The following is a 27,431-nucleotide window of genomic DNA, read 5'->3' on the forward strand; positions in this document are numbered from 1 at the left end:
CTCTCATACTTGTGCTGTAAATATGAATCTGGAGGGAGGAGATGGTTAGCTTAGCTTAGCAAAGAGACAGGAAGTCTGCCTCTTTCCAAAGGTTAAAACATGTCTCCAAAGCTCACGCATTAACATCACAAATATTGATTTCTTGTTTGTTTTATCTGTACAAAAAGTGAAAAGGGCTCTAAGCTGAGCTAACCGCCTCCTTACCCCAGCTTCAATAAGGTAGCATTGAGCTTCACATGTAAACCTCAAACGAAAGCTGATAAAGTTCTTTTGTCAAACTGTTCCTTCAACCTTTGTTTTTGGGTCGTCTCACTGCAGACTCGGTCCACATGAATATTAGGTTTCATGTGTGAGTGTGTGTTTCGGGCTGCACATTAACCACACACCCACTCTACACTGCAGTCTGGAGTTGCAGATGGTAAATGTACATTTACGTGTGCATTTAACTGCATTAATAATTAAACGCCTCTCCCTTTCTGTTCTCTCCAGAGATGGCGAGCTGGGTCTCCCTCCTCCTCCTTCTCATCTGCAAGTCAGTCACACGAGCCCAGGAGGAGAGCAACAACATCCCCATCCTGGAGTTCACCTCTGAGACCACCATTAACAATGTGGTCCAGGACCCCCAGACCGGACGCATCTACCTGGGGGCGGTCAACACCATCTTCCAGCTGGGACCGTCGCTCCGCCTGCAGGCTCGTGCTGAGACGGGACCAAAAGAGGACGCCCGCACCTGTACGCCTCCTGCTTCTGCATGCCAGGACACGAAGCCCATGCCCAACCTCAACAAGCTTCTGTTGGTCCATCCATCCAACGGTACCCTCATAGTCTGCGGTAGCCGCTACCGGGGCATCTGCTCCCTCCTCAACCTGACCAATGTGGAACAGCAGCTGTATTACAGTGACAGTAAAGGAGAGAGGACTTACGTTGCTAGCATAGAGGATACCGTGAACGTGGTGGGCGTCATGTCCACCTACTTAAAAGATGGGCACACCTTCAGTGTGTTTCTTGTTGGGAAAGGCTACGGAAGCCTGGACAGCACAAAACTCATCAGCACACGAATCCTTCAGGACTTCCGTGATTGGGTCGTGTTTGAGAGCATCATTGAGGCATCAACAGTACAGACGACGCCATTTGTTCCCAAGTACCTGCATGACTTCCGCCTTGCCTTCAAAGAGGGTGGTTTTGTTTATTTCCTCTTTTCACGAACACTCGATGGTACGGATAATAAGAACCTGACCTTTGTGTCTCGTCTTTGCGAAGACGACTATCATTACTATTCCCACACGGAGCTCCAGTTAAACTGCGGCCTAAATAACCGATACAACAAAGTCCAAGCCGCGTACGTGGCTTCTCCAGGGAAAGAGCTTGCACGGTTCATGACCGAATCAGGTACGTATGGGAAGGTCGACTCCTGGAACAAAGTCCTGTTCATGTTGGCGAGTCCAGACGACGACGACAACGACTCAGCTCTCTGCATGTACCCACTGACCTCCATCAATGAGCGGCTGAGGGATATCATCAGCGCCTGCTACAGCGACTCTGGCAAGATTTCCGGGTTTCCTGCTGTGGACATCCCCTACTCGTCGAAAACTGACGAATTCTGCACATCGAAAATTGCAGTAAGTGCCTGTGTCGTGTCAGCCGATTGAAGTTTTAAAAAGTCTGTTTGAAATAAATGAGTGGCGCATGTTTTGAAGAACTCCTTTTGCAGTAATCAATAATGCATAGATGTGTCACTCTTGGCTTTAATGTCTCAGTGTTTACTTTGTTCTCGTATGCTTTTGTATTGTTCTGTCTTAAGCTCCCGTTCTGCCTCGCACATTTTCCCTCCTTCCATGTCTCTTTATCCAATTCCCTCAACTCATCCAGAATAAAACCATAAAGCAGTCTTAGACAAATAGTGTCTCATGGGCCAAATCAGACTGTGTAGCAAGAATAGTTTTCCTCTTCATAGTTGACATCAAAACTTTGACATCATTTCTCAAAAAAACTACTGTAGATATCAATGTAAATACAAGGCTCGTGTAAATTCTGATAAATAGGACTTTGTAACATCTAATATATAAAGAGACGCATATTCCTGTGGCAACTGTGCCAGGCTATTTGAACAGAACATAATGAGATAAATAATATTAATGGGAATAATTCAACATGCGTCATTTAAATAAAGAGCATAGCCCTTGAATTCAAGCAGTTTCAATTTCACAGATTTTTTGTGTAAACACAAATAGGTGTCACTCCAACAGAAAAAACTACAATATCAGCAGTATGTTCGTTCAAACATAAATGAAGCCGGCCACTGTTCGTAACGTGTGAACATCCTAACAATTAAAGCTCTTTTAGTGCAACACAGAACATACATTTGCATGTATGAGTCATTTCTTTGCAAAATGAGTGGTTAGCAGAAGGTGTTGCTGTAAACTTGTGAAAGATAAAAATTCCTGTTTTCATATCCTGTTTATGACCAAACAAAATGACCAAGCATGAAAACATTTAGACCGCTGCATGTGCAAAAACGCTTGCCTTGGTTCGGTCTAGAGGGGGTTTGATTCCCACGTTCCTTTGGATTTCAGGGCGCACAGTGTGTCACCATCCTTTCATTCTTCTTTTCCTTTTACAGAAGGATACATTGGAGAACTTCAAGTGTGGTGCAGACTTTCTGCCTTCCCCTCTGGCCAGCAAGCCGAGATTCGCCTTAAAGGCAGATGCAGTTTTGACCAAGTCGGGTCTTCTGACCTCCGTGGCCGTCGCTGTGGAGAACGACCACACCATCGCCTTCTTGGGGAACAGCCAGGGGGAAGTCTTCAAGGTGGAGTTGTCTTCTGATCTGTTGCTTCTCTCCTCTTTTTCCCTTAGAGTTTTCACCTGTGGGAGGCAGGATATCGCAAGGAACTACAGATAAAACCACATGTCTGACAGGGTTACTTTACTCTGTGTTCTGTCCAGGTACACCTGACCGCTGAGCCATATGTGTACAGCAAGGCTCCTGGTGACACCATGGGAGAGAAGGTCAATAAGAACCTTTTCTTTGACCTCAGTCAGAGCCACCTCTACATTACCACTGAGAAAAAGGTGTGTATGACAGGAGCCCTTTGGTCGCACATAACATCTATTTATATGGCACATATATCTATATATGATGTGTCTATACAGGAAGCGTTCAGGTGCAATACAGTACAGAAGGTTTTTCCGTGTTTTGAGTTCAGAGCCAAACTGTATTGATTCAAACTGAAGCGTATCTGTTCTGTCAAATGTTTGTGAGACAAATGAGTGAATAATGTGACCGAAACCACTATTGGCAATTTCATCACGGGAAGACAGTATTAGACACAAACTGTATGACTAGTTTTCACCACAAATTAAGTTGATATATTTCCTTCTGTCAGAGAACATAGAGAAGGGTTAGAACTTTACGTCTCATGAAAATAAGCAGAAGTTGTTGTTAATAGCAAGCTGCCACATTCATGATGTTACTTTAAGCGTTTGATGTTTGTACCTATGTGCATGACAGTAATGTGTTTTCTGGTTTTCCCAAATTTATGTTAAATATGTGAAATATTTCCACTTGTCCACAATAAATACACAGATAATGACGCTTTGACATATTCTATATGACTAATAGTTCTGGAAATATATGCAGACTTATATAGTGGTTGCACTTGCCGATTTGCATGGCGGAGGTCTGCATTCTCCAGTGCCCTTCTAGTATTATCATAGGTTACATTATCGGGCTATTATTGCAAATGCATTCACATGTAAGCAGCAGTTTAATGTCGCTGTGTCACATTTTATGAGATGATTGTACCATATGTGGCCTCTTAATGAGACTGAATTGTAATTTAATTTCACTTCATTCATCCTGATTGAATCACTGAACAATACATTTTAAGTAGACCGAACATTCAGCATGTAGACAGAGGGAATTGTTTTAATGATCAAACATGGGGAGCAGACATGAGAAACCATGTGCTGTGACAGGAATCGTTTTGCTTCCAGTCTGCACAAATGCAACAAACCCAGGAACATATGTAGCCATACTTTAAATGCTTCATATTTTGTGCAGTATCTCCCCGAAGGTGCGCTGTCTGATCATATTTCATGTTGTAATGCTTCAGATCACCAAGGTGCCGGTGCAGACGTGCCTCCAAAAGAAAGACTGCCATTCTTGCGTGGACCTGAAGGACCCTTACTGTGGATGGTGTGTCCTGGAGGGCAGGTGAGGATCTCACACACACACACACACACACACACACACACACACACACACACACACACACACACACTCATAGATGCACTTATAAATGCATGCGCACAGCAACAGACTAACACAAACACCCACACATGCACTTCCATCTGTAAAACACAGCAGGGTATTTGTTCAGTGTTTTATTGCAGACACTTTTAGCACCCTTCGGTGTTTATATTCCATCTCCTGTTGTCCGTGAAGCCGTAAGGAATTAAAGCTGTTTGTCAGCCTCATGCAGCGAAGGCAGTCTGTGCAATTTACTCTCATCAGCCTATATTTATCAGGGTCTAGAGGGTAGAAAGGGCAGAATGTATCGTGCATTTTACAGGGATGTGATCAGGAACAAGAAAAAAGCAGAAAAACAGCCGTTTCCCTCTGAAAGTTGTTGATGCTTTTATTCAGAAACGCTGCACACACACATTGGTGCTTCAACAATTCATCAACTGACAGGAAATTAATCAGCAACTATTTTGATCATCAGTTAATTTTCTCAGTCATTTTTCAAATAACAAATCTAATGGTTCCAGCTTCTCAAATGTGATATTTCTGCTGATTATCTTCATCTGACGTTATAGTAATTTAAGTATCTTTGAAGAAGAACAAGACATTTAATGACAACACCTCAAGCTCTGACACTGTGATGGCCATTTTTCTCTGTTTTCTGATGTTTCATTGACAGGATGATTTATCTATTAATCAAGAAAATACTTGTATGATTAATAGATTAGCTTGTTTGCTTTTCTCTCTTCACTTCGACTGCTTGAAAACAATGTTGTCCCTATCTGACACTTATTTTCCTGATGACTCATTTACATATTTATGGTCATATACAATGATCATAACTTCACAGAGCCCAAAGCGACATCCTTAAACTGCTTAAATCCTTAAACTGCCAGAACATATTCCATTCACTATTACCACACATGATGAAGACAAGCAGCAAATCGTCGCGTATGAGACGCTGAAGCCAGCAGATATTTGGCTTTTTTCCATTAAACTTCATAGAAGCATTTAATTGATTACCAAAATAGTTGGTTAATTTTCTTTGAATGGACTAATCAATTACTTTGCAGCTCAAATTAATTTATCACTAAATCTGTGAAATGTCAGAAAATACTAAAAAACGTATTTCACAGTTTCTTGAAGCCCAAGTTATTAATTGCTTGTTTTACTCAACTAACAGTCCAAAACCTAAATAAGACAACTGATTACTGAAATGCATAATGAGTATAAATGCACTACCTTTCATGTCTAAGCTGTTGCTTCTTTTACACTGCAAAACCAGCCACCTATGAGGATTTATTTTTTCATATCTATATTAAACTGAATCATGAAAATCTGCAGCGCCTCTGTTTGAAGTCACTCGGGCATGTGGTTGTTATTCACAAAAGCACGTTGAAAATCCGCTAGAGTCCACAGGCATTGTTTTTGGGGTTTTTTTTCTGAGGCCTTGTGAAAGCGTTTAGGGGTTTGTGGAGCAGAGGCTGATGGGAGTTGTTCATCCTTCCTCTGAAGGTGTACCAGGAGGTCTGAGTGCCGACGGGCAGAGGAGAAGAATGGCTGGCTGTGGAGCCCCAGGCAGCAGTGTGTCAAGATTGTCTCCTTCTATCCGCCGAACCTTTCCTGTAAAAAGACTCAGAAGGTACAGCGCTGCTTCTCTTCTCACACTTTCTCGCACATTCCCTCCTTTTGTTCTCCGCGCTTCTTTCTGCCTCTCTCTCGCTCCGCAGAACACAACCCCACTTACATGCACGTCTCACAAACATTCACAGCCTGAGTAATAAACTGTTTCCATTGTGAATCAGAGACCCCGGGCTCTAGGTCATCCTGCTCTGTATCGATCCATCCAGAAAACTCCAAACTGGCTTATTATAACCGACCTGGTTGATTGTGTCCACAGCCTGAAGATGGAGAGCTTCCCTTGTGCGCGTTCTCTCTCAAGTTGTTCTTTTTTTTTTTTTCCATTCCTTCCTGACTGCTTCCTTCTCTTTCTGACCCACTCTTGTATTTCCATCAACAGCACCTGTCCTTCTTTCTTGTTTTCAATCTCCAGCCATTTAAAGGAAACTGTTTCTGTATTGTAACTTCACCCATACACCGTGTTTAAATTCATTCCTCTACTCTGTGTACAGCTCAATGTGAACTGACATTACTCAGCCAAGCAGGTCACAGGCAATAACCCTTTCTATGAAAAACTCACTTCCAGTTCTTGTAAATATTTTTTTTATTTTCAGGTGAAGATCAACATCCCATCCCTTCCCACAATCGGGCCCTCTGACCGTCTGCACTGCACCATCCAAGATTTCCAGAGTGAGGGCACCATGTCTGACTCTGGTCAGGTCTCCTGCGATCTGCCCAACCCTTCGCTCATACCACAAACACCCGAGGACCAAGGTACGGCCTTTGTAATTAACCTGCTATCTTTTATTACATCCTTTCAAGGCGAAGGTCTGTAAGCAATCACCAATGGGCAAAGCAGCAAAGCACAGGGGCCCCAACAGCCACAGTTCACTGCATGCCTCTTGTTTTTGGCCACTTAATTAATCATGTTATTTGTTGGGGAAATGGCGCCGGTCTGGCCTTTATTAGCTTATTTTGTGGCCATGTCCTGTAGAGGTAGCCTGTGTCTAAATGTAGTTTTACAGGCTTTATTATCTGGATTTATACTGTTTAAACACACGTGTTATTATTCCAGTATTATTCCAGCAGAGGAGTCTGTGTTTTATAGCAGAGCTGGGCCACCTTGCCTAAAACAAAGACCACCTTTGCTAACATCATAAAAATTAATACATTTTACAAAATAAAACATCAAGCTTCAGGGGAAGAAAGCAGAGGTGCTGTTTCCCACACTGAATGCCATATATTTACCGCATTAGGCTTTTGTTTAGGCAATCAAATAATTAGTAGTCGTAGGGGACCAACAGCATTTCTTTTTGCCCCTGGGTTCCCAACAAGTTAATCTTGCAATAATCAGAGCTTTTTTCTTGCCATGCTAGCAGCATGGCTCTAAGGATGTCAGCTGGTCACTTTGTCCACTGCCTTGGACCAGACTAAAGTATTTTAGTGAGATTTTGTGCAGACAGTCGTGGTGCCCAGAGGATGAATCCTACTCACTTTGGTGATCCTCTGACTCTTCCTCCAGCATCACCATGAGGTTGACGTATGTGGTTTTGACTGAAATGTTTCAACAATTATAACACTCGCTGCACGCAGCCATGTCCCTCTCAGGATTAATTGTTGTAGGTCAAAATATAAATTTTTCCAAAACTCTTTACTGTTTATATTTGGATTTATACCAAATACCTGCAGATCTGCAGGCGTTCCCATCAGGCTTGGCTGTGCTTTGCATTTTGTGCTAATGAGCAAATGCTGAACACTTGTAAATGGTGAACTTGGCAGACATTAACTTCTAAACATGAGCGTGTTAGCATTGTCAGTGTGAGCACGTTAACATGGCAATGTTAGCATTTTAGCTCCAAGTGCTGCTGCCCAAGTACAGCTTTACAGAGCCACAAGAATTTAGTCTTGTTAAATGAATACATGAATACATAATTTGTATAAAGGTATTTGAGGTCATGCTCTGTCACAAATTATTTAAAGGTCATGTCTTGTTTTGTCTTCAAATGCATAAATGACATTGTGAACTGTGCAAGTCTTGAATATTCAGGATAATTCCCAAAGACACCATTCTCCTTCTTACATGTGTCAAACTTGTATCCCCCCCCAACAGCTCGTGCAGCGCGTTTTAACCCTCCTTTTGCTGTGTCCTCAGACTTTGTGGCCGTGCCGGTCAAGATTTTTGTCAACAAGACCGTGGAGCTGGCCACACGGGAGTTCAAGTTCTATAACTGTGCCGCCACAGTGAGGAAATCTGAAAACACACCGTGAGTCAGACTCTTAATCTATCAGTTCTGCTCTGTCACTCACTGAAAATACACAGTGACACTGAACACAGCATCAACTGACAACCTTGATGTGAATGTATCACCGTGCATGAACAGATGAGAGATCAAGGCTCTGTTTGTAAATTGTGATGCATGGTAGTTTTGAATGCACTTCTTGCATTTTCTCTCCTCCGTTTATTACCGAGCCGAGGAAATTGCCTCAGTTTCCTATTCATTAATCAAAAAATGAAAGTCAATCTCGCCATTTTTCCCCCCTCCTTATTTTTTTCTTCATTTCTTTCATGCCAAGGAATGTGTGATGAACGAGCTTTGCTTATGTGAAGTTGCAGAGATCCATTTCGTTGTCAGCAACATGGATTTTTGTGCCGGACGCCCTTTGATGAGTTTGCATGTTTTTAGATTTTGTTTGTGTGTGCTTTTATGTGTGTGCGCTCCTGCTTAATTTATGTGTGTGAAGTAGTTTCTTGCCTTTGGCGTTTATCTGTCTGCATTTCTGGGCACGTTTTCAGGTGCATGTCCTGTGTGGCCAGTCCGTGGGGCTGTCAGTGGAATACACATGACCACACCTGCAGCGACATGGACGACAGCGTGACGGGCTCTAACATCATCCGGCAACGTCAGGTTTGTATTGTCAAGGGTCCACACATCAGTGGCACACTGAGGAGTTTCGTCTCTGTCAGTATGTGTTTGATAAATGCTGGAAAAAGTGTAGCAGAAGTTTCAAGAGATGCATCAAATCACTACGCATGACACGAAGCCTGAGAAATCCAAATTTCTCCTGAAAATTAATAAAAAAAACTCAAATCCCGGTATCAGCTGGCACCATCTTGCATGACAAATATTGTAGGGTGGAGGATATCAATTTACAAGTCAGCAGATGGTTCAGAGATACACTTATCTGTCGCTGCAGATGAGGGTGTCCGTTAAGTGGTTGGCATATTTAAAATGTAAATGATTTAAAGTGGGAGTATCTGATTTGTTTTGATGCCTTCTCAGGGAGCCAAGTGTCCTCAGTTTGAGAATCCAGATCCTGTGCTGATCCCTGTGGGCTACAAGACTCACATCAGCTTCGAGGGGATCAATTTGGACCTCTACCAGGTAAAGTGGCACAGACACAGAATTTAAAGCACTTCTGTAAAACCAGGCAGCACTTTGAAACACTTCTTGAGTACACTATTAGGACCACAGTGAACCTAATTGGTCACAGTTTTTAACGGGTGCATAAATTGATTCTCCCATCTCAGAAGAGCTGCTCACACACTGACAAAAAGTCACTCTTCAGATGCAGAAAGAATCATTTTATCACATGTGTGAAAGGTGACGAAATATAAAAGATTTGGTCGTGGGGCCGTAATCATACAAACCATGTAATGGTCATAAATAGACTATCAGACAAACAGCAAGGACCAATCAGGAGATAGGACATAAGAGGCAGAAGCTGTGGCCACATGACCTACAAGGATACCAGAATGAATACACAGAAAATTTATGCGTACACCCACGCGTCCCTGCATGTGAGTATTTAAGTATATGCAGATGTGTGTATATACAGCGAAAACTAAAAGCAACAGTAGGACAGGCTGGCATACATTAATCACCAAATGGATAACAGCAAGCCATTAAGGACAGCTCCTCATTAAGACCTTCTGGATGCCGTGTTCTTGAATAGAAAATCAATTTGCATTCCGATTTAAGTCGCGTCTGATCACCACCTCTGCGTGCTTTTGTAATTCCTTGGATTTCACACAACGAAAGCACCGACACTTTGAAATGTCTCGCATCTTCACATGATTTCTGTAAATGACACTTTAGTCTTGTAAAACAAGTGTTCTCACGGGTCTCCTGGTTTTTAGCAGGTGTATATGTTAATGGGTGTGAGATAAGGGAAATTATGCCCACAGGTGTGCGGCTAAAGGACTCCCTGATGCTTTACCTTTTGCTTGTACTGTGACTCGCGAATGTTTTCTTACATGCCGAGCAGCTGCGAGAACAAAAAAAAAGAAGCAAGTCATCCCATCCAAACTTCTCTGGTTGAGAACAGAGGTGCTGGAGGAGTCTGCAGAACAAGATAGTCTTTCACATTTCTTACTCTATTGTGAGGTGGAAAAAAAAGAGTATTCAGCAAGTACATAAATGAACACACTGTTTCTTATTTTTATTTGTCCGTCTCTCCAGGGTCGTGTTTTCACCATCGGCACCGAGCTGATGAGAAGTGTGGAAGAAGAGGTGAAATATGACGGCGGGCCGTTTTACACCTTCACCGGCTTCAATGTGAGTACAGCCTCGACTGTGTCTCTGCATTCACAGCGATCTGCCGATTTTGTTCCTTTACTACGTTTGTTCAGATGGCTTCTGACAATTTTCCCTCCACTCAACACGGATCCTTGAACTGAGGCTGATTTGTGGCTGATTATTATCAAGATGCAATGTAGAACAACCCTGAAACTAAGTGAAATATATTGTAGAGTGCCACTTGAATTCAAAATGTTCAACACTGATTGAGTCTGAACGCTAACTTCCTGTCTATGTGCAGACTTCTGGTTCCTTATAGAACAAGTCACCCTTGTGGTTTGCACAGCCCCTTTGATGTTCTCTAGCTCCCTCTAATGGACAGACTCTCCTCACTGGAGTTATTTTAGCTCCTTCTCCACATTGTGAATTCGGTAATTGGGAAACTCAAGCAGTACCTGGCCCCCAGCTATGTTCTTTTCTAACATTGATTTCTTCAGCTGAAAATCTGCCAGACTGGGTCCTGCTTACCCCCTCCCCCCTCTCTTGGCGTGAGGGAGCGGCAGCCCACACTGTTTGCCGAGAAGAGCTTAAGTGCCATTAATCACTGGATTCTGAATTAATAATTCATTTTCTTCCAATTTCTTAGTTTTCTTACGATAAGTCACCGGAGACCAATGTTCTCTTCTACGTGAAGGACAAGGAGTCAGGCAAGAAGATGGACAGCACGCTGAATGGTACGCACTCTCACATTTTAATGTGGAGATCAGATTATTTATAATGCCCTGTGTGTTTACTTCTAGTCCCGGTGTGGGCCCTCCGTTAGATCTGAGGTGGCCGCCTTTAATCTGCAATTGAAAGTTGAACAGAAAATTAATTGGCAGCGACTGTATCATCACACAGGTTTTGACAGAATATGAAGTATTCAGACGCATTCATAACAAGTGATTGTTAGGCCTGTTTTACATTTTCTTTGTTGTGCAAATTAGAATTATCAGACATGAACATAGACATCTCACCATTTATTCACACACACACACTGTATACGCTGACATTGTATACAAGGGTGTAGGTTTGCTGTCAGAAGTGAGGAGGCACACTGAGCTAAAGACGAAAACAATATGCACTTGCTTTTCCGAATGCTTTCCATAATAATGGTACTAAGGCAGAAAGTAGAAATGCAGCACTAACCCCAGTTATGTGTTTACTTGAGACCTGATACTTTATGATAAAGTTCTGCATCTTTGCTACAAAGAGCATTCTGTGTCACTGCCTTATCTTTTATTGATTCTAGCATCTTTTTAGAAAAATAATGCCTGTAAATAAAACCAGGCCACTGATTAAATCGTAACATGCAGAGAAAGTAAAAGTCCTTTTTCAGCTGAGTAATATCTGCAGTCTTCCTCACAGGCTGCTCACAGATTTAACTACCTCTACCAATAATGTAGGGCAGACTGTATGTAGCCTGTGAGGCAAACCCAGGGCGAAGGAGTCCACAAAGCTCTTGCTGCTGCTGCACATTAAAACAGTGTAGCACCAATTTAGCATTGTTCTTTTATAAGAGTGTCCTTCTCACACTGGAGTGTTAAAAAAAAAAAGGGGGATCAAAATCGATGCCGCAGAGCCAGAGGTATTGTCTTTATTATCCGCACATTCTTCAATACCTTGTGCCTACATTACCCACAATACCCACATTATCACCACAACAGTTAAATTTGGGTGTGTTGTGCTAGTAGCAGCTAAGTAGCCTCGAGTCGCTAGCCTCAAGCAGAGATTAGGAGCAGGCTGCAGAGGTCTGGTCAACTCACTTCTTTCTAACTCCACACCTCCAGAGTTCTTACATTTTCAGACAACGCCGTCATCAACGTTGCCTCGAGTGACGTCACCTGAGGCCATTTATCAGACTTCACTCTCTCTGAAGCCATAAAAGGCTTTATACAAGTTTTTCACATATGCTGTATTACTCCCCAAGACCTGTAAACAGACTCTGATGTGTGAAATCAGTGGAGTTGCACAGCAAATGTACTGCTCTGAGGGCACACATTGATAATTGAGGATGAGTCAGACAAGCAAATCAACAGTTTTTTAAAACTCTGCTCTCTCTGAAGAATCATGGTGGTTGAACAATAAGAGGGTTATGATCAGAGAGCTGTTCAACAAGGACACTGCACTGAGGCTGTAGAAACGAGGTCTTTTTGAACTTAAAGTAAATTAATACTCTGCACAATGGGATTTTCGGATCTCTCTCTGCAGTCACCCTGTACAACTGCTCCATGGGGAGGGAGGACTGCAGTCTTTGCAAGAACGCCGACCCAAAGTACCGGTGTGTGTGGTGTGCCAAGCAGAAGGCGTGTGTGTACGAGAAGTTGTGCAACCAGCAGGGGTCCGAGGATCCTTACAACACCGAGTGCCCCGACCCGCAGATCACTGATGTGAGTAGTTCAAATGCTGTCATTTGGTTGCACTGAACTTTGAACTAGAAAGGTGTACTAAAGGCTTGTGATTAGCACTGAGAAGGCAATGACTTTGCTGATTGGATTATTGATTGGAGCACTTTACAAGCCGTGTTTTTTTTCTTCTTCTTCTCCTCTTTCTGATGACGGAGGAGTTCAAAGTCTGCTTCTCCTTGAGGGCACGTTGAACTGATCTGCAGCACATCTCGACTGAATCAATTCTTTCTTTGCTCGCTTAATTGTCAGTGCCTCATTGTCACTGACAAAAATCTATCAGTGACTGTGCTGATGTCAATCGACAGAGGTTATGACCACACATGTTACGGCCTGACCGATAGATCAGCCGATAAAGACAAACAGTTCTTTCTGTGTGTGTGTAGGCGACATGTTTCAGTCTGTCCACTGCTTTGGTCCAGATTTGAACACCATCCAGTGAAATACCATGAAATTTTGTATGGACATTCAAGGTCCCCAGAAGATTAATCATCCTGACTTAACTGATCCCCTGAACTTTCCTCTAGTGCCACCGTGAGGTTGGCATTTCTAGTTTTTATTGACATTGTCGTAATAACTGCTGGATGTAATTGGTACACATTTTGGTGTTGATGTGGTAATTGTGAGCATGTTGCTATGCTATGCATTAGCATTTAGCTCAAAGGACTGCTGTGCATAAATACAGCCTCACAGAGCTGCTCTGTCTAGTTTTAAACTTATTGTGTGTTTGATTTCAACTTTAATAATGTCTGTTTGTATTTATAGTTGTTCAAAATTATTTACATTTCTGTTATATTTACTGGTCAGAATGTACTGTTGTCTTATATTTACCGTTAATGAACATTATTCTTCAATTGTATTTATATCTTTGCTCAAACATATCTTTATGACAAACATGTCACAGAACATCAGACCGTATATTGTAATCTGATTTTTTATCATCCTAATGTGCCCTTTGTATCAACATCAAAACTCCTGCACCGGTTGGAGTCGTAACACCCACATACATGCAAACAAGACTCCTACAGTATGGATGTAATTCTCGGCTGTGACTTTTAATATTGAACACTTAAACCTCAACTATTCCGCAGACTTAAACAGACTGTGTAAATCTCTTATATGTTCTTATTGCACAACTAATCTATTTAAATCCACTTCAAATCCCTTCTTCCCATAAACACCTTCCCCTCCCCCCCAACGCTCTATCTCCCCATCCAGATCATCCCTCTTTTCGGTCCCCTGCTGGGAAAAATCTCCATCACCATCCGGGGCTCCAACCTCGGCATCCACAAGGAAGACATTAAAAGCATCACTGTGGTGGGGGAGCCCTGTATCCATCAGGAGGAGAAGTACTCTGTCTCCACGAGGTAATACTCACACACCTTGATGTATTTATGCAAATGTATGAGCGGCCGCACACACTTCTTTCTGCTGTTGGTCAAACTGTGTTAGGGAAGGTTTACTAGAAAAAGAAAAAAGAAAGTATGTATTTGTAAACTTTTGGATACGTTATCAGTTAAGGAGCGCTTTGCCTTTCCTCGAGGTGACCTGGGTGTATAATTTATTTGGCTCATTATGCCACCGTATTGATCTGAAAGTCTCCAGACGCAGGTTGATTCAGAAACAGAATCGCTCTTTTAAAAGGTGGATGCCAGTGGAGGAAGAAGCATTCTGACCCTTTTCTGAGTGAAAGTATGAATACAGCAATGTAAAAACAAACATCATTTAAAATCATATGATCATAAACAAAACATCAAAAATAGAAGCACTAGTGGCCCCTGTGATGTAGTATTATGTATTACATGATCAGATTGTTAAACATTAATGTGATCAATGTGTGAGTAGTATTTTACTGTTGGGGCTGGTTGAGGTGGAGCTAGTTTGAACCACTTTATATACAGTCTGGGGTTGTGAGATGATTAATGGTGTAGCAAAGTTCTGCTGCACAAATTCGTATTGATTATTTTGGACTTTTCTCTAATCTTTGCTTTTCTGGGAAATGTTGGACACTTTTTCCTCTTTTGGCCTAAAATGGTTATTTAAACTAAACTATCTGAGAAGTTTAGAGGAGAAATGTTTCTTTAGTGGAACTCACAAACATGACTCAATCTCAAAGATGACCCAAACACTGAAGCAGCTGCTCTTTAGTGAAGACTCACAAGCCAAAAGCTGCTTAAATTTGAACAATGTTTTTTATTTTATAAGTTTAATACATGTTTTAATGTAAAATCTTAATCTGAAAAGTAACTACAGCTGTCAGCTAAATGCATTGGTGTAAAAAGTACAATATTTCCTTCTGAATTGTTTTGCAGTAGCAGTATAACATATCAGAAATTGGAAATACTCCAATATAATTACTTGCTTTCCACCACTGGGGGTGTTATGCTGCTGAATGTCAGTCTTTAAATACTGTCTGTGGCCACACATGATTGGAACAGACTGAATTCTTTGAGATATGAATTCATCAAAGCACTGTAAATGTACCACACTCATCTGACACCATTACACCTTTCATTCACATTTTTGATAGTCTGTTACTGCTGCAGACTCTCTGGTCTTCCTCATTCCAAAGGTGCTTTAATGAGCTGAGCTTTGCAAACAAAAAAAACAAAAATACACCAAAAACAACAGAATAAATTTAGCCTAGCAAATGCACTTCAGTCACAGCTGTTTTTAAAAAAATCCTCACTTCATACAAATGGCCTTTAAAAGAGAAACCGTCCATATTGTTGCCTCGCAGCTACACGCCAGAACTGTTGACACCTGGCAGCATCGATCCACGTTTATGACAAATTCTTGCCCCGCCATCTGCACGATGAGGCATAACACTGGATTTATGAGACCAGATGGAACGTGTTTCAGCCTTAAATCATCCTTTTTTTTGGTGCTAACGCGCCTGCTGTGGTCTTCATCTCCCTGTTAGTTGTCCTGCATGGTTCTACTGCATGCTGTAGGCCACTTGCTTTAAGTTTTGACAGGGTTTCCATTCCATTCCTTGCTGTTGCAGCCGTTAATTGGCTGCTCATGGCCCACCTGTTAGCGCGGATGAGGCATGCCATTTTATGCTGACCTCTTTCATCAGCAACACATTTTCCCTGAGGACTGCAGCAGACTTGGATGTGTTTGGTTTATCACATGATTCCCAGCAAAGTCCAGACACTGCAATATGGGGAAAGTCCCTGAGGGTTCGATTTCTAAGATGCTGCAAGCCGCCAACTTGGCATTAGAAATCATGCTACGTTTCTAGCTGCGTAGTCAGCAACGTTATTTAAACATCGAATGAATCCTTGTGGCATGTGAGCCCATTTTGAAATGAGAATTTTAGTTACTTTTATGAAGTTTTTTTAATTACTTCAGTCATTTTCACAACTTTTTCCAACTTACCAGAATCAGAACTCATTTGTCTGCCAATATCTGTAATAATCAGATCTAGCTCATTTGAATGCATGCATTTGCTTGCTGTTTGTTTTCAGCGCTGCAGCTCCAGGCTTGAAGTCAAAGTTGCACAGACACGAGTTTTGATTTTCGGGAGGTTGTTTGAGCTCTGAAACGCGGATCCAATTTCGCTTTCACAAACCTGATGAAGCTGATCATTAATCTGGAATACAAGTCTTAAATAGAGTTGGAATAATGAGTCAGTTAATGGCTTAGTTGACTGACTAATACTGTTTTTGATAAGAAATGAACTGTTTGAGTCATTTTCCAAGTAAAAATGTCCAATATCCTCCTGTTCCTGCTTTTCTTTGTCTTATGTGATAGTTAGCTAAATATCTTTGGTCTGTTGATTTGGCAATAAGAGCAATGCGAAGACCTCACTTTGATTTGACATTTTATAGAAATGAAACAAGTAGTTTAAAATATAATGACTTGTTAGTTGCCGCCTTAGTCTTACATATTTCTCACCTTTTTTCTCTGTGCAGTGTCGTGTGTGAGATTGGCCCTATTGACCCGAAAGCCCAGCACTGGGGCCAGGTGGAGGTCGAGGTGAAGGGGGGCAAAAGAGGAACGTCCTCCGTGTACTTCACCTATAGGGTAAATACTCATCCTTACTCACACACACGCAGACATGCACTCTCGCTCTCTTTCTTGCTCGTCAGCTGCACTTTGAGTGTGGAGGCATACAACTTCTGACCCAGAACACAAGCACATTCAAAAGCTTTCAGCTGATTTTGTTGTTTTATGGGCTCTATTATGTTTCCATTTCCTAACTGCAGACAGTCCCTTATCGGAACATACCAAGGGCAAGTCTTTTAAGTGGAATGTACAAATACAACAAATACAAGTACAACATCCTAATGTTTTGGTAAATGAAGTGCTTAGATGCTGTCATATTACAATGATAATGCACTGCACGATAAGCCAGAATGTGTATGCGTTCCTCTTTAACCAGATGCTGTGCAGTTTGCCCCCTTTTCTCTGTAATGCTTTAACAGGCTACAGCGTAGCTATTTAACTGGCTTTTCATATCTCTGGCTCCGCTAAAGCTTCCCCACAGGGGAGTGCTCCGCCTAACTGTTTGCTCAGCAAATTGAGGCAGATGTGGTGCTTGTGCGAGTGTGAATGTTTCTGATGGGGGGGCGGATGAAGGAGTGCGAGAGGAAATGTGTGTGTCTCCGACATAGCAATGTATCAGTGTTGTTCTTGCGTGTGTGAGCGAGTGTTTGCCTCTAGGTTGGAGCTTCTGTGTGCACGGAAATCCTTACAGGGGAAACATGAGTATGTATTCTTGCTGTATCTTGCGACCCCTACCCCCACCCCCTTCCCTCACTAGAACCCAATTCCCGAGGCGGTGAAACCTTCCAAAGGTCCTAAAGCTGGGGGCACCCTCATTACAATTTCTGGACGATTTCTGGACACTGGCAGTAAGGACGATGTCCAGGTTTCCATCGGAGGGGTGGACTGCACTGTGTAAGAATTTCTTCTCCCAATAATTGTCATTCACGCCAAAGCCCAATTCTGTTTCAATTCAGCCTCTTCCGTTGATAAGTACTACTTGTTATTCAGACATTGTATTTTATGCTAATTCTACAGTATGCACACTTTGAAGCCCATAAATTGATTTTTTTTTTTACATTCCTGAATGAAAATGGAATTGACCTTAACTTTGGTGTCACAAGCAGGATTTTTTTTTCTTACCATTTGCCTTCACTGTTGTGACCACGAGCGTTCTGTCAAAACCAGCCCATGGTGACATTTTAGGCACAGGTAACGGAAAAATAACGAGCCACAGGAACAGCAAAGCCAGGATTTAACAAGCTGTCAGCCTGCTGCCATGTTGGCTTCCTCAGCACGGTGACCTTGCGTGACCCCCACTCCTTCCAGTCAGCCAGTGTCGAGTTATGTCCTTGTCTTTGCAGGGAGCACTTCGGAGCAGAGATCACCTGCAGGACAGGAGAATACCGAGCAGATAAGGTGCCCTCTGACCCTCTCACTGTCACAGTGAAGTATGGAAAGAGTACCACAACAACCATCCCAAGTGCCTTCCAGTTCTTGGATAATCCCACCGTGGTGGACCACCACCCCAAAGGAAGCTTTGTCTGGTCAGTATAAAGTAGCAGCGCAAACAAAGTGTTTGTTCATTTTACTTGCTGACATAGAGCATCGAATGAAAGTTCAAGGCAACTTGTGGAATTTGATGGGTGGTTTAGGCCATTCTGAATATTCAATATCATGACAGCAGTTCTTCCATCATCATCTTTGCAGAGATTTCTAAAGTTTGCCAGAACAGCTAGATTTATTTTAAAGGGACTCATTTGTTTTTGTACTTCCAGATGGAATTGAGGTAATTTAAATGATTTCTGTCATATTCAAGTTTAGCCTTGTGCCGCTGAGGATAGCTACATCTGTCGGCCCACCAGTTTGATTCAGACTGAAATATCTCGTCAGCTATTTAATGGCTTGCCATGAATTTTGATACAGATTTTCCTGATGCTACAGTGATGAAAACAAATAACTATGGGGATGCCTTGGCTTTTTGTGGTTTTGAGTTAAATGTCTCAACAGCTATTGGATGGATTGTCATGAAAACTGGTACATAAATGCATTTTCCCCTTAGGTTGAATTTATGACTTTGATGATCACCTGAATATTCATCTAGCGGATCACCAGATCAGTGTTTCACTACCTGACAAAATACCTGCAAACTGATGACATTCCCATTGGCCCCAGCTATACTTTGTGTTTATCGTTACTTAGCATGTCAACATGCTAAATGACAGTATGATTGTGAACATGGTATGCATTACACCTGCTCAACATCTGCATGTTAGCATGTTGACATTAGCATTTAGCTCAAAGCACTGCTGGTATGGCTGCCTTGTTTGGAAAGCTGCCAAACATATGGTGAGCAAAATTTTTATTGCAACAGTCATCATTAGAGACAACAATAGGAAGATCCAGGTTGACTGAAATGTTCCTTTAGCTAGCTCACACTGTGCTTCTTAAAGTAGAGATGCAAAAATGAAAACGAAAATGCTGCTAAGTTGACATTGATGGCAAGGTTGAATAGAATACTACTGTTGTGGAAAATTGAACACCAAGAAAGGCATCTGCCTCATTCCCTGCCCTGCAGGCTACTGTCTGTCTGAAGCCTTGGTAGAGGTTATTAATGCCAAGAACCTTTTTGCTTTTTGAAAGTATCATTTGTCCTTCATGCCTGCATATGTGTGCAGAATGTTTTCTATACTTACTTCTGATTGACTCAAGGGGATACAAATACTAAGCTTTGATGTTGTACCGTTGTTGTAACGGCTTGATGATGGCTGAAAAATGGATGCATTAGACGGTTGCCTTGCTTTTTCTGTGCAATTGAAAGCACTAGGGTGTGTGTGATTAGGCACGCAGGCTGGAACAACAGACAACAGAGGCCTCTCGCAGGCTAAACTAATTTGTTTTCATCTCCAGTGAAAATTACCCCAGGTGCAATGTAAGAACTGTGTCTGTCTTCCCGTAACTCTCCCTATGAGCTTGTCTTTGTCTGGCTGGAGATATCTACACTCATATCTGTGTTTTACTGTGTTGTGTTTTTAGTGGAGGGAGGAACATTGTGGTGACTGGCTCCGGCTTTGACCTAATCCAGACTGCTGTCATGAAGGTCCACGGAGACAACTCGACAGCTTTTGAGGTGTGTGCGCCTTTATTTATCAGCATCTTTCCCTGCAACTTCCAGTCAGTCACCCTGTTGATGATCCACCTCACCTCTTTGCTCCCTTCTGTCTGTTTACCCCTCGCAGTAGCAGCACCTTCCATCAATTTCCCAACATCTCATGAGCCCACGACTACATTCATTCAGACTCTGTGAAGCATACGCACCAGCAAACACTCACATCTCCACTCCAGTCTGCTTCAACCGATCAGCGAGATTCCATAAGCCAGTATTACTTCATCACACTTCTTTGGCCATAAATCCTTCAAACCTGTAGGATTACAGATAGCAGCACCACTGTTTCACCCTCACCAAAATCTAACTGTGTCCAGCTTAATCAAGTAGAATTGACTCTGCCAGAGAACTTGAAGGAGCTGCACACAGCTTGCCGGCGCCTGCCCTCCAGTGTACTGGCCAGTGTTAAGCAGTAGCAATTTTGTTCATTTCATTTAAAGGGCTAAATTTAATACCGGCATTAAGGTTGCAGAAGATTATGTGCCGACGCTGCTCTTCACCACTTTACTCCCAGCCAAGTCTCTGGTCCTTGCTACCCAGGGACAGGAGCGATTTGAAGACCTCTGGCTGCCACAAACTAGTAGCGGATATAAAGTGTTATCTCAAAGGCCTTGGCTGGTCAACTTCATAAGCTTCTCTTGGTTTAAGTCTATCTACTGAACTTGACCCAAATATTTGGAGTCATTATTGTTGCTGGCTTAGTGTGAAAATATGTTGATTAGATTTTTGGGTCAGGTTAGCAGCTCAAAGCGATCATGTTTTTTTTGTTTTTTTTTTGCTGTATAATCCCTCCAGCTCAGGTTTATAATTGTACACAGAGACTTCTCGAGGTGGTTGCATGTTTTTGTAACTACTACAAGAAAAATCTTTGTTATGATGTGCTAAGTGTAGATTTACACATCACTAAATTAAAATGGGTTGCACCACACAAACTAGCTCTGTTACGAAGGTGTAACCGTTATGAAGCTAACAACCAACTGACCAAAATAGCTTTTTAAGACGCACCTATATATTTATACAACCACACTAGCATGGTTGCTCTATGGATGGCACTGTCACTGTTGATCCTCCACTCAGGTTACAGGTAGCTGTAACAAAATGTATGGTTTCCAGATCATGTATCCTAATAATTCTGACCCCATGACATTTCCTCTTGTGTCACCATGAGCTTCAGATTTGTCATCCTCTGACCTAAGTAGGCCTACAGCCTCACACAACCTCAAGCCTGGCTAAAGACTTTTAGTCTTGTTTGTATATTTTAGAGCAAATTTTCCTTCATGACACTGTACAGTAGACAGTAGAAAGCTGACAGGAAATGGGATGAGGGAGAGGATGACATGCAACAAAGCTCCATGGCCATCAGTTGAACTGGGGACAATGCGACTGCATTTTTGGTCCCTTAGCACATCAGGACATCCAGTTACTAAGCTCTTTAATAGCTAAGCCATTCCTTTGAGTTTTAATGTCACAACCCAATTAAGTAGCTAAATCACTTGTTTGACAGATCCTGAGAGCATAAAAGCGACCTAACGCACAAAGATAGTGATGGATTCATGAATAGGTGGAGCAGCCCAATCTTGTACATCATCTGTATTTACTTTGAGGATAAACATTAGTGTTCATACTAGTCCAAGTTAGACAGAACTGAAGTCCACAGAGCTGTGCAAAGAAACCTTTATGCATATGCACCATCACGCTTAAAGGAATGTGTTTGTCCTATTGGCAAATTAGTGAGTTAAATGAGAAGACTTAGACCAATCTTGTGCCTGCTTGCTAATAAGGCTACAGCTAGCAGCAGGTTAGCTTAGCTTGCACAAAAACAGAAAAACGGGGAGCCAGCTTGCCTGAATAATGTAAATTGTAAATAATCCACTATAAAATAGCAAGTTGTCATTTTCACATTATGTTTTTTATACAGATTAAACAAAAAGGCGGATGCCAGGCTAGCTGTTGCCCTGTTTCCAGTCGTATGCTAAGCTAACTGGCTCAAATTTAACAGATATCAGAGTGGTATGAATCCTCTCCAGCATCTCCCCAAATGTTGAACTATTCCTTTTAACACAGAAAACAGTACAGGTCAGAAGAGACAGCAGTTCACAGAGCTCCTGTAGGTTCACAGTTTAAAGTAATTTAATAGGACAAATTTACTTTTGAGCTGAATGACAAAAGATATTCAACTCATATAACTGGTCTCAAAATTTATAGTAGCTCTGCGTGACTTTTTCAAAGCATTATCTGATGTAGCCTACGCCTGTTGCCGTGTCCTTTTGAAAAACTTAAACTGCGTGTAGGACTGTTGGGTTTAGCTGTCACACACAGTATTGTCAGCCCGGTATCGAAACAATCAGAGAGTGACAGAAATATCACCATCGGGTCCAGTTAATCAAAAGCAAATAAACAAAGCCAGAGGAGGAATGACTCAGTGTGAGTTGTGATTCATCAGAGGCTGCTATTCTACGATGGCAGATTGGGATTTTAATAGACTCACTGAAAAGAGACACATAATTTTACCTCTCCCGTTGTACCAAATCAGGCTTTTTTCTCCCACCACCCCACCCCCAAAACACTCACAAACAGCAGTTGACCACCTTTTTCAAAAATAAGCCATCAACTCCCACTGTTTGCTTCTCCCTGCTGAATATTCTCTGCATATTCTCCTCCGCGTCTTGTTTTGCTTACTTTCTATGTGTTACAACATACAACTTTCTATCATTTGTGTCCAGCGGTGACATTTTATTCTTCCTCCCATTCATTCAGAACGCCCACGAGAAAAACGACACAGTCATCCAGTTTCGGTCTCCAACAGTGAACAACTCCCTGAGCCAGCACTTTAGAACGTACATCCAGCTGGACAACTGGGTGAAGGAACTGAAGCCCTTCGACTACCACCCTGACCCCGTCTTTAACGAGCTGCTCAAGAAGGTCATCACCGAGGCCAGCATCATCATCGTCACTGTGAGTACGGGCTGCTCAGGTCCCCTTTAATGCTGCAGTATGACAGCACTGCGTTTCTGACAAGTCAGCCTCTTTGAGTGAGGGAATTAAGACAAATTGCTGGACAAAAAATGGAAAAGATGCTGAATTGCAGTTGCTGTACCTCATTTTCACTCTTTAGCAGCTTATATAGTGGTTGGGTTTCATTGCATATGAAAATTATGCAAATAGCAGCACATAAAGGTGAAGTAAATCTAAGGGGTCATGAGATGGTTTACAGAAAAAAACATTTATCTGAGATGCAAAATTGTGACTTTTTACTTTTTTTCCCTGCAATTTAGCTCTTTTCTGTGAATTACTGGATAATTCTGTGTCTTCAGGACTCAAAAAAGTCTTCAAATAGAGCAGTCCGAGAATGAAGAGTCTCATTTTGGTAAACAAAGCCTTGTGTAAATGATCGTAACCTGAGAAATAACAAACTATGCACTCAAATATGAATTTAAATATACATTATTGTTGTTGTGCAGAGGGAAGTCTTGTCTTGCTGACAATTCAGTTTCTAAACAAGATTCACCATGTTGAACCTTTAATGTTATGACAAAATATTTTGAGTTGTTTTATTTTACGGTTGCAACTAACCGTTATTTCATCATCTGTGATTTTTTTTTTAAATCAGTCTTGTAACATCTCAGAAAATAGTGAAAAATGCCCATCACAATTTACTAAAGACGACTGAAACTTGTAGATTTGTCTTCCAGCTTATTACATCTTTTGTCAGTTTGGAGGTTCCACAGTGTTCCCTTTTTAAAGTTTCTTTTGGCAACGCACACTTTGGGAAAATTAGTCTGGGAAGACATCTGCAAGAAAAGGTCCGGGGCCTTTTCAATTACTCAGACTTTACTTAAGCTAATTTCACCTTTCTTCTATTCCAGACAGCATTAGAATGATTGAAAGCATGTCTGCAGATACAGGAGTGCACTGTAGAAGTAGATAAAAGTGTATATTGCAATGCCAGGACTGTAGGATTGACTGGAGCTGTGCCTACAGTGTCTAAAGTGAGGAAGTACTTAGAATTGTGCTTACAGTGAACATAATCTTAATCTTTCTAATTGCTTTTGGCACTCACACATAGTGGAACAGTGAAGAGCTGTTCTAAACTTTCAACCCATTACTAATGAAAATGCTGAAAATAATGTTTTTAATACCCGTCATAAGATGCGTCTACTTGATGGTGTGTAAATGCAGTAATTAATTTCCCTCCCGTGTGTTCAGTCACGACGCTTTGAGCAGTACACTCGATCTTCCCCTGCAGGGTCGGGGATTCTCCAAAGCGATGACAGCCAAGGAGGCTCAAGCCTTTGTGGGCGACGTTCCCTGTTTGGTCAACACGCTTCAGGATGACAAGCTGTTTCTGGACCCACCTTCCACGCCGCCTCGCGCCCGCTCCAGACGGCACCGCAGGGACACCCGGCCCGAGCTGCTGGACTTAACGGTCAGATCAGACAAAGACAGGCTGACACTCAGTGGTGGAGGAACTATTCACATCCTGTACCACACTGGAAAAAATACTCTAATACAAGTCATAGAAAGAGTCGCTGTCACAATTCCTCAGAGCCAGTAGTCTGAACCTGAAAGTGATGAACGATGAATAAAGATTATTAGAATTATTAAGAAGAAAAGCAGCAAATCCTCACATTTGAGAAAGTGGAACCATGAAATGATTTTACAAAAAAAAAAAAAAAAAAAAAAAAAACAACTTAAAGATTATCAAAGTAGTCGAAAATTAATTTTCTGTCAGTTGATTAATCGTTTCAGATCTACTATATCCTCTAGGGTGGTTTAATCTGTAATAAAACATCATATTTCATAAGCTCTTCTCATGTTTTGTATGAAAAAGTCTTTGTAAAGTAACTAGAATATAAAGCTGTCAGATAAGTGGCATGAAAGTACCTCAAAGTTGCACCCGACTGCAGTACTTCAGTACCGTGAATGTACTTCACGTTCCAGACTAACGAAGTTATTTCATTTCACCGCTGCAGACACACACATAGACCTGCAGATGAGAGCATGCATGCATCATGAATCTTTCCTGTACTTCTCGATGCGTGTCCTTTGTACATCTTGAGATCCCATTTTTTTTCATTGGTTGAACAACTTTCGTGTACCCGGAGGCCCTAATAATTACATTTAATTATAAGGGCCTTGTAATTAATACTGTAACCTCTCCTCTGGGTAATTCCTCTTGGTGAGCTATTGTTTAATTTCTGCGGCTGTGTGATACATGAAGAAATGACACCACCAGACTATCAGTGGTACAGAACACCTACATAGTAGAAGCCTGATAATAAAGTATTAAACTCAATACATTTATGCATTTGTGCAGTTAATGTGGGCCCACCAACTTGCACATAACCCCAGCACTTTGAAAATACTGCAAGGTCCCGCAGCTGCTTTAACATAACAGTGGGCAATTATGTAGATTTTCCTCCATCCCCATTTCCTCTCCAGTACTGTTGAATCTTTACCATTTGACACCAACCTGAATAAATCTCCCTCTCAGATGTCGAGAGCTTGTGCAGATGATAAGATTCCCGCTCTGTGTTTATCCACAGATCAAGTTCGGGAAAGGGGAGTGGGTGGTCGGCTCGGTGCAGTACGAGAAGAAGAATGATTTGTCCCTCTACATCATCATCCCTGCTGTCATTGTGCCCATGCTGCTCATCATCGCTATCTCGGTCTACTGCTACAGGTAAGCTAAACTCTTTAAGGTTAACATCCCCATACGCTGTAATAAAAGTTAAGTAATACAACTACTTCTAATTGCATTTTTAAGAGTAGAAAAGCTGTTAAAATGTTTACTATCTGAACCTTTTGACCCTACAATTAAATCTCGCATAATCCTCTATACTCAGGATGCAGTTAAGGCCTTTTTTTAGCTGTTAGTCTTTCACAGTTTTCTAGATACTCATCTTTTTCTTAAAGGAGAGGCTGTACATCACCCAGTTAACAGTTAACTGAGAAACCTGCTGTACTTTATGCCAGTGGTTCTTAACCTCAGCCTGTTTGGCTCTTGACCCCTTAACCTATTGTTTTTGGGTTTTTTTTCCAATTTCCTCTTTGTTTGCACAGATCCCACTGCTGTATGCGTACAAATAACACCAACTGCAAAATCCATCAATGTTTTCCTTCCTTTTTTTGAGACCTCATTAAAACCAATAATTTAGAAAAGTATTGACATGCTGGGCGACCACATTTGATGACGGGACGTGACTGTTGTATGGGGTCCGTTTGATGTCAGAGAGGTGTAACTCCCTGTTTGACCTTCTAATGAACAAACTGTTGTAAAATTCAAACTCAGACAGGCTGATTTTGGGACCTAAGGCATGTTCATGGAGCAGCAGACTTCTGAACCATATCGGTTTGGAAAAAAAAGGAGAGTATAAAGCTGATAAAACCATTTTAAGTATGTGTTTTGAGTGGATAAAGAGAACCCAGTACCACATAGAAGATTATGGTTAAAACAAAGCAAAGTCCCACAGAAACTTAATAAAAAAAACAACATTCTGTACAACAGAAACATTTTGACCTTCTGTTCTTTAATAATCTGGCGACCCCTCAGATTTATTTTGGGACGCTGTGTACGGTCCCAGTGTTGAGAACGGCTCTTTTGTGCGATGTAGCTCTCTTATTCACCTTGCAGTAAAGCACTGGTAGCTTTAGATGCCAGTTTCTCAAACTGTTTTGTGGCGTTTGCTTTATTATACATCCATGAATCGTGACTTTGGTATTTGTATCTGTAACCTACTGATGATGCTGTATTGCATAATGTTACTTCAGCTCAGTGAGGGTTTTGGTTCAGCCAGGCCTTGTTGATCTGAATTGCCTGAGGCCTTGCTTAATAGTCTAATAGATTAATAGCCTGCTGCTCTTGATTAATAAACATTTTAGTCTGCAGGGTTATAGTTCTCTGTCTGTGTCAAGCTTCATGCTTCAGAGGGAAAATGGTTTCAGTATTGTTGGAAAAAGAAGCACTTTTTTCCAGTACACAAACAAATGATCTTCATTTCAAGTCGGCATACTAAAAGCATTCTCTTATATTCCAATACTGAGGAAATTTTATGTGTGTATAGATAAGTGAGCTTGTGTAATAACATACTTCATTCTACATTCTAGGCACAGCACCGTGTTTGTGGTATTTTTCTCAAATTGCACTTTAATATAAGGCAAAACTCATCATCTGGGCTATTGGGCTGTTGTTTGAAGGACAAATTGTACTTCCACATGTTTGTATGCCGCCTGCAGACGCAAAGACTATAGAAGTTATATTGAGAGAGAGAGACGCCCAACTCAGATATACTGCATTGTCCATTTCTCACCTCAGATGTTCTCCGAAACATATTTTAGTGCACTGTTTAGCTAAAGCGTCGTGGTCTGGTGCATCCAAGTGCATTCTGGTTGTTGTAGGGTTTCGACCATTTGCACACAATCGAACACCGCAGCCCCTTTTCTCT

General features: G+C 41.7%; 1 protein-coding gene across 1 annotated transcript in view; it reads left to right on the forward strand.

The window, feature by feature from the left end:
* plxnb2b (plexin b2b) overlaps window positions 1-27,431 on the forward strand; it is a 121,518-nt gene that overhangs the window by 75,674 nt on the left and 18,413 nt on the right. The window contains exons 3-22 of the mRNA XM_076733620.1: window positions 490-1,619; window positions 2,621-2,809; window positions 2,947-3,072; window positions 4,116-4,216; window positions 5,762-5,888; window positions 6,481-6,640; window positions 8,019-8,130; window positions 8,661-8,772; window positions 9,148-9,249; window positions 10,327-10,422; window positions 11,030-11,117; window positions 12,634-12,812; window positions 14,046-14,194; window positions 16,748-16,859; window positions 17,599-17,735; window positions 18,185-18,367; window positions 19,857-19,950; window positions 22,744-22,941; window positions 24,233-24,412; window positions 25,533-25,669. Coding sequence (XP_076589735.1) covers window positions 492-1,619; window positions 2,621-2,809; window positions 2,947-3,072; window positions 4,116-4,216; window positions 5,762-5,888; window positions 6,481-6,640; window positions 8,019-8,130; window positions 8,661-8,772; window positions 9,148-9,249; window positions 10,327-10,422; window positions 11,030-11,117; window positions 12,634-12,812; window positions 14,046-14,194; window positions 16,748-16,859; window positions 17,599-17,735; window positions 18,185-18,367; window positions 19,857-19,950; window positions 22,744-22,941; window positions 24,233-24,412; window positions 25,533-25,669 — 3,710 coding nt within the window. The 5' untranslated portion in view covers window positions 490-491. The remainder of the gene's footprint in view (window positions 1-489; window positions 1,620-2,620; window positions 2,810-2,946; window positions 3,073-4,115; window positions 4,217-5,761; window positions 5,889-6,480; window positions 6,641-8,018; window positions 8,131-8,660; window positions 8,773-9,147; window positions 9,250-10,326; window positions 10,423-11,029; window positions 11,118-12,633; window positions 12,813-14,045; window positions 14,195-16,747; window positions 16,860-17,598; window positions 17,736-18,184; window positions 18,368-19,856; window positions 19,951-22,743; window positions 22,942-24,232; window positions 24,413-25,532; window positions 25,670-27,431) is intronic.

This window comes from Chaetodon auriga, chromosome 6 (genome assembly GCF_051107435.1).
Source record: "Chaetodon auriga isolate fChaAug3 chromosome 6, fChaAug3.hap1, whole genome shotgun sequence".
NCBI lineage: Eukaryota > Metazoa > Chordata > Actinopteri > Chaetodontiformes > Chaetodontidae > Chaetodon > Chaetodon auriga.